Source organism: Varanus komodoensis, unplaced genomic scaffold, assembly GCF_004798865.1.
Source record: "Varanus komodoensis strain SLA01 unplaced genomic scaffold, ASM479886v1 scaffold222, whole genome shotgun sequence".
NCBI classification, from domain to species: Eukaryota; Metazoa; Chordata; class Lepidosauria; order Squamata; family Varanidae; genus Varanus; species Varanus komodoensis.
Window position 1 is genome coordinate 136346 of NW_025335611.1, and position 7907 is coordinate 144252.

General features: G+C 46.8%; 1 protein-coding gene and 1 non-coding gene across 2 annotated transcripts; one reads left to right on the forward strand and one right to left on the reverse strand.

Annotated features, from left to right (window-relative positions):
• The first annotated feature begins 1073 nt into the window (after nucleotides 1-1073).
• On the forward strand, nucleotides 1074-1146 carry TRNAK-CUU. Its single transcript has one exon. It is a non-coding gene; the product is annotated as a tRNA-Lys (tRNA).
• Nucleotides 1147-6320: 5174 nt separating this feature from the next.
• On the reverse strand, nucleotides 6321-6920 carry LOC123024204 (vomeronasal type-2 receptor 26-like). Its single transcript, XM_044431631.1, has one exon. It carries the CDS (start codon nucleotides 6918-6920, stop codon nucleotides 6321-6323), a length of 600 nt encoding a protein of 199 aa, XP_044287566.1.
• Between the last annotated feature and the right edge of the window lie 987 nt (nucleotides 6921-7907).

Sequence of the window (7907 nt, forward strand, 5' to 3'; positions counted from 1 at the left end):
TCCAGGTTCTCCTTCTCTCTACATCTCACCCAGCTTTTCCTAGCCAACGCATTCGTTGCATAGGAACAATGCGAAGATTTCTCCCAAAAGTTTTTCGTAGCAGAGGAATATGGTTCATAGAAGTCGTATTGGGTCCTTTTTGGGCTCTTCATTACGATGGACAACGAACCATGAATGAATGGAAAGTAAGATGGTCGATCAGACAAGATCATATTGATGTCCTGAAAATTTGTCGTGATCCAGAGTTTTGCCCCAGTTTTCTTCACTTCAGGCATCTTTTGTAGAATGATGATGGGGTAAAACCCATAGTGAGAATCTGTATAGAAAACAATGACTTTTACTTTTCTCTGTGTGACAGATAGTATATTGTGCCACACTTGGTACAATAGATTTCTAGGCAGTCTTTCTGAAAAGGCGATGCAGATTCCATGGCTGATCATGAAGGGTGTCATGGCCTTGATAAAGTTCTCCCCGTTGTCAGTGTCAGGGGCAAAGAGCCCAATCCACTTCCACCCAAAATACAAGAGCAACTGAACAATCCCAGGATACTGGCTTTCCTCCCCTGGGGCCATCCGGTAGACGAAAGGGAACTGGGTTTTCTCATTCAGCCTGTTGGTGGCAAAGCCGAAACTTAGCTAACAAGGGAAAGAAGAGGGCAGTTTAGCTTCCTTTCCATTTTCCGTAGATTCTGTGGTTTTATTTAAGCCTACTGCTTCAGTTAATCTGGTTTATTTTCCACTGTTCTTCTATTTTAAAGTTTAGATCTTGGTTTAATGTAGTGTAAAAATAAAAATAAAAAATCAACAGATTCACTCAAAATTCCCTGGTGGGGGCTGCAAAATGCTCTATCACTTCAATAGATTTGGGGCATACAGCTGTTTGTTTGTTTGTTTGTTTCATTGGATTTGTATAATGCCCCCTTAGCCATAGGTTTTCTGGGTGGAGCACAAAATGCACACAGCAATTAAAATAATGCAATTCATAATAGACTTAACAAGTCACAGTACAAAACCAACAATAAGTTTAAAATCACTGCACAGATGAAGATAAGGTAGAAGAAAAGATGATGTTGTGCCCGGCTAGCTTAGTAGGTACAGCATGAGACTCTTAATCTTAGGGTCATGGGTTCAAGTCCCATGTTGGGTGCAACGCTCTTTATATTTCTATGCCTAAGGCATGGAATGTGATTCCATGGGAGCTGGTTGAGGCCCCATCAGTGAGGGTATTCAAGGATAGGCTGGACATGCACATGGTAGGCATGTCATGAGTGGAGTCAACTGGCGCAGGGGTGGACTAGATGGCCCAGGAGACGGCTTCCGACTCACTTATTTCTATATTTGCTGAAAGAATCCAAGTGGCATCCTTGCCACTGAGACCAAAGTTGAATGTTCCAGGTATTCCTTTCCTTATGGGAGAGAATTATACTCTTTCCAGTTTCTGCTTAAATCGGACCCCATCTGGAATTGTGTGTCCAGTTCTGGGCTTCTGGATTTAAAAAACATGCAGAAAAATGAGAAAGGGTCCAGAGGAGGACAACAAAAATGATCCAGTTTTTGAAAACACTGCCCTGTGAGGAGAGACTCAGAGAACAGGGCATATTGAACCTTGAGAAGGGAAGGCTGAGAGGGGGCATAGTATCCCTCTAGAAGTACCTCAAAGGATGTCACAAAGAGGAAATTCTAGCTGTGAGAACCCAGATTCAGGCTAGATATCAGTGTCAGAGCAATACGACAGTGAAACCAGCTGTCTAGAGGGGTGGTGGGCTATCTCACACTAGAGACATTCAGAAAGAAACTGCACGGCCATCTGAGTGGGATGGTGTAACTTTGTGTCCTATGACAGCATGCTGTTGGACCAGATGACCTCCAGGACCCCTTCCAAATCTACTATTCTATGATTCTATGAAATGACAGTTGCTGATCAGCCACAGGGACCATAATCCCAGGACCTTTGGGAACTGTCCACCTGTTCCAACCTTGGATACCAGAAGTGATTGTGGTCCCCCTCCTGCCCCTCTTTTTTTCACCTTGGTCCTGCTTCCTCTGCCACCACCAGCTGCTCACATGCTCTGTGGGACATGCTGTCCATGGGCCAAGGGTTCTCATAGAGAGATCTAAGCTGAGCATGTGCTCCCTCCCACAGACAGGTTTCTCTCCTCCTGCCCACATGCAAGCCATACTTGTGGGATTTTATAGATGCCTGACATGGCTGAAATCAGGGTGGAGAGGTCCGATTCGGTCCCTTCAAGAACAGCCAACAGGTTCGTCTTTCTGCCGCAGCTGTAATTGGGAAGGTCGGTTCCCCCACCCGCAAGCAGTCTCAGCATGCCGTAGGAAGTTGTTCTCCCATCAAAGTAGGACTTATAGAGGTCATAGCCCAGGGTGAGGTTGGGTAGGAGCTCCGGATTCCCATTTAACTCTTGAATGGCAAACAAGAAGGACAGCACATGCCAGTACCGTGTATCTCGCAAACTGCAGAATGACACAAGAAACCATGACAAAGAAATGTCACTTTCTTTCCTCCATCAACTGGGAGTTCTTTTCAGACAATCTACTTGTAAATCTCAGAAGAGGTGATCCTCACCTAGCGGTTTGTAGGTGTAATCTGGGTAATCTTGTTGCAAAGAAAATACATATCCATTTGCTCTTTTCTATGTAAAGGGGGAGAGACTGTGCTTCCTTTTTGGACAGACCAATCAACAGCCTTAAGAGAGAAAATTTCTCTCTCTCTCTGTTACAACATTCAGAGACCAGAGTTAGGGCTCTCTCATGCTGACTGAAGCTACACAAAGCCAGAAAACCAAAAGCGATGATTGATGGAACAGGTATCATGCATCCTTACCATTCATCTGTCATACACCCACATTTGCCCTGCACTTGGAGGCCCAAATTCAGCAGGCTGGTTTTTTTGCTTTAATTCACTGAATTTCCTTTACTTTTGAAAAGTAAAATAAAGAACCACAGTATCCGCCATTCTCGCCATGGTGGGTCTGAACCTGCTTTTTTGCAAGTCAACTCATAAGATCAATTGGTTTGGAATACTGGACTAGAGGGCAACATGACTTTGAGTCATGAATCAGAAATCTAAAATCCCAGGGAGGAAGTAAGAACATAAGAACAGCCCTGCTGAACCAGACCACAGGTCCATCTGAAAAAGCACTCCATCCACATGGTGGCAAACCAGCTGCCAACAGGATCACTCAAGTAGGATCACAACCTACAACTGCCCAAGCTTCTTGGTCACTGGGGTATGCAGGCAAACCTCTCTGGTCAAGGATGACATGCATGGCCAGTGAGGACAGTAGAAATAGATAGCCTGCTCCCTCATGAATCTCTAGTCTCTTCCCAAAGCCATCTAGATTGTGTCCATCACCATTTCCCATGGCAGCAAATTCCACAGTTTGACTCTATGCTGTGTCAAGAAGTTCTTTCTCTGATCTGTCCTAAGCCTCACACCCATCTGCTTCATTGTTGCCCCCAGGTTCGAGTGTTATTGCCTCTCTCCACACTATGCATTATTTTCATCTTGATGGCACATCACAGCAATGCAAGGAACCTTCATCATGCCGCCTTATGCAATCCCATTGAATGAGACAGAGCCTTCCCCAAATTCCCAGCAATCCTTCCAAATTCACATCTCAGGCGAAGTAGGCAGAGCAGAATCCTGGGGTAGTTGTGGGAACCAGGAGAAATGGGATGTGATGCATAGGGTGAGAAGCATTGCATGATGGGTACTTGCCTGTCCACCCTGGTTAAAGGGGACACTGAAAAGCGGTATGGTTGGAAAGACTTAAAATATTGTGAGGACAAGACCCCAGCAACAGTGTAGTCTCCTGGGTGGTAGTAATTGGCTGCCCCATTTGGACTCGGGGTCATATTCATGGGGTAATGTGCCTTTTCCACCTCACAGGCTGCCTGAGGGAGCAGCAGCATCAGCAGCACTGGAGGTAGGGAGGACATGGTGCTTCTGCTCTCAGAACGTCTCCCCTCTATCCCAGGAAACCTAGCCAGGTTGGCGTCCTACGTCCTGGGATCTCAGAGCTCAAACAGAGTCACCCTCCTCCGCTGCACAGACATGGGCACAGCTCACAGCCGAGAACCTGGTGAGGCAGGAGCATGGAATGCACTTGGCTTTTCAGGCAGAGAGCAAGGAGTGACTTCTTGCTTTCTCCCAGCTCCCAATTAGGGGCCCTCAGGGACAACAGGCCCTCCTGGGCAAGTTTCTGATTGAATTGCTCTCTCTAAATGAGCTGGGCTCAGCGGTGCAGCTGGAGAAAACACATTGTTGTGATCTCACACACAAGGCTCTGTCCTCTGGGGGGGCGGTTGGGAGGGAAGAATATTGATAGTGGCTTGTCCTTGAGAATCAAGAATGCATAAGCCAAGCACAAGACATGCAGTTTGGAAACATTGAGGACATAGGAAATTACAGCCATTCATCATGGCTAGAACATGCATTTTTCCCGTTCTGTGCCAGTAACATTGTATCTTCCTCATATCATCAATGGTTGATGTCTCTTCCACCCATTTACAGTCCTGCTTCCTCTGATCCAAACCTGCTTCCACGCTGAGATGTTCCACAAACATATTGAGCAAGTAGGGAGATGAAATGAAGCCTTGTTGATGCCTTCAAATTTAGGGGATCATGAGGGGATGAGGAGAGTGCATGGACCCTGTCACTTGGGTCCCTGTTTAATTATTTATTTCATTCATTGATGTTCTTGTTTCTTGCCTTTCAAAATGTCTCAGGGCAACAGTACCGTGAAATAAATAAAAATAGATATGGTACAGCTGTGACCCTGTAGTTGTGTCCGTCTTTCAAACCAATTGTGGACACTTGCAGAACCTCATAATCAACAGCTTTTGTTTGTTGGTGACTTAACCAAATCGTGAGATAATAATATGTATCATGCTGTCCTTGCTCAGAAACCCCTGAAAAGCAACAGACCATTGTGCCCGCCCCGCAATAAATAGTGTATGCAGTATTGTATTCCTTGTTCACACCAAAGGACACATTCCACACATTCCTAAGCAGAGTGCATGGCAGAAGTCAAACCTGTCTCTAGCAATGAGGATCAAGGCCATACCTGGTTTTCAAGCTGAGGTGCTCCCTGATACTCAGACTGGGCCTCAGTGCAATGATGTCTCAGTGCAATGATTTCCAGCAGCCAATCACTGGAAGCCAAGATGGAGAAGACCTGCTTGGCCACCAGGCACTGTCTCTACCCTCCACTGGGTTATGTGAGCAAAGCAGGGTTCGAGGCCCAGCTCCTCATGCAGTTCTTCTGAGGACTCCGTAAGAGAATTATCCAAATTGCGGAGCCCCCTGGGCGGGAGCTTGTCACAGCACAGATGTGTGTTAATCTGTCCTAAGCAGGTTGGCCATGCCCCACACCAGCAGGTCAGGACCTGAAGAGGTGCTGCACATTCAACCCACTGCCGGAAGTGTGTGCATCCCCCTGGCCTCACAAACACTGAGACCCATGAGAGGCTAGCCCCATGGGAAGCTAGAACAAGGAGGGAAGAGGAACAGTGAAGGGAGAGGGGTGGTAACCCCAACCAGCACAGCAACAAATTGAAGGAACTTCTTTCCTAAGGCAGCTTCTGGAGGGAAAGGCCAGTTCTTGTATAGCTTTTCCCAGGGTTCCCAGCTGGTGCTCATAAGGGCCGTGGAAATGGCAGTAGAGTGAGGGAGTGATCCTGGAACTACCAGGGCTGTTCTTTTAGAACCCGGTCAGCATGGAGTCCTGAACGTCCTCAGTGTGGGCCCTCAGAACACAGGAATCAGCCTGTATGGTTGAGAACCAGCCTGAGACCTGATGAACCCAAGAGAAGGCTGCATTCTTCCCAATCTCTGGGAATACTCAGGGTATAGATAAAGCAGAAGATGACGAGGATGATGACTGAGTACATGGGGTGCAAGGTGTCTTTTGCCTCCCCTCCTCCCTGTTCAGTCCTCCCATGGCTATCCCAGGGCACCTCACAGCAGCAGTGAGATTCCCCTCAAAACAGTGCTACATGTGTGATAGAGCATTTGCTAGTCTGGGAAGTCAAAACAGAGGAATCTGAACAACTTTCTGCACAGATGGAATCCTTGAGCATCCTCTACAAAAGGAGAAAGCAGGGTCTTATGGCTCAGTCCATATGCAAATGGTACTTTCCTTTCCTCCTTCCTGTGGCCTTTCATCTTGATGGCCAGAAATGAAATGTCTACCTAGAGGAAATGCCTGCCAAAAGGCACAGTGTGACAAAAATCATTGTATCAGGCAATGAGGCATTGCTCAAGGGTGGCAGCCATACAACTGAGCCTGAAGAATATGATCAGATGCCCTGTTTGAATTTGAGCAATATATTCTCTTTTGTATTCAGATCGGGCCTCAGCACTACAATGTAGCACTTGGGGATGAAGACGCAGCCCAGAAGCCCAGCACTGGAGGCCAAGATGGACAAGGCCTGCACAGCCACCATGTACTTCCCCTTGGTGCTCAGGTAGGAGGGCAGAAAGGACACCCAGACACTGCAGAAGACTAGCATGCTGAAGGTGATCAGCTTGGCCTCATTGAAGGCACCAGGCAGCTTCCTAGCAAGGAAAGCCACCACAAAGCAGATGGAGGCCAGGAAGCCCATATAGCCAAGGGCAGTGTAGAACTTGGCCACATACCCTTCATTGCACTGCAGGAGGATTTGTCCAGGCTGTGAGTGCATGTCAGCATCTGGGAAGGGTGGAGAGATGCCCAGCCAGATGGAGCAGATGATGACCTGCACACTGGAACATGAAATGACAATGGTGTTTGCAAGGCTCTTCCCCAGCCACCTCTTCACCCTGTTCCCTGGTTTTGTGGCCAGGAAGGCCAGCACCACAGTCATGGTTTTGGGCAACACTGATGAAACAGAAATCCAGAAGATGATGCTGAAGGCCATTTGTCGGAGAAGGCAAGTGACTTTCCTTGGCTAACCAATGAAGAGGAAGGAGGACAGGAAGGAAAGCATGATGAATACCAGGGCAATGTAGGAGAGATCCCTCTTGTTGGCCTGTATGAGTGGAGTTTCTTGGTATTTAAAGAAGATTCCTAACACAAATCCTGTGGATAAGGACAAGAGCAGAGCAAAGGTGGTCAGGACAATTCCCAAGGTTGTTCATAGGAGAGGAAAGTTATGTCCTTAAGGACACACTGATCTTGGTCCTGGTTCGGGTGCTTCTCTTCTGGACACGTGGTGCAGTGCTCTGCATCTGGAAGTGGGAAGAGGCACCTTAGCATCACCATCATCCAGTGTGCAGCCCAAACAGCCATCATTTGATTACAGTTGAGAGCATGCTGCTGAAGTTTCACTGAGGAAAGTGGAGACAGGCCCACGTCTGTAAGTGTGCTGTACTGGTTAGGGTGTTAGGCTGGGACTGAGGAGGGTTAGGTTCTAGTCATCACTTGAACCTGCAAGCTCACTGTGTGACTGGGCCAGCCATTTCCTCTCACCTGTACCCATCTCACAGATCTGTCTTGGAAAGTATATGGAGAGGAATGGATCCACATGGGCTTCCACTGATTCCTTGTAAAAGGGCACATATTTAAACAGTTAAAATGTGTCTATGTTTGTACGTTTTTGAAATCATACAATTTATTTATTTTATTTATTGTATATCTATCTCACCCTTGCCTGTGGAATCCAAGAAGGAGAGCTCAAAATAACTTTACTCCCTTTTCCTAAACTTTACATACATGAATGCCTTCATTTAAATGTCTTTGTTTTGGCACAGCAAAAAAATGATTAGCGGGATGCAGAACATAGTTTAAGAAAACATTACAGTAGAAGAACGATGAAAGAATAGAAGCAAGAATCAAAAGAGGGCAATGGAGGTGAAATACTTGCCTGTATCCCAAGGGAATCCCATTTTCTCTGTGAACGCTCACC

Excerpts from the sequence above, each read along its gene's own strand:
- LOC123024204 (XM_044431631.1), bottom strand. The coding sequence starts at position 6,920 with ATGGCCTTCAGCATCATCTTCTGGATTTCTGTTTCATCAGTGTTGCCC.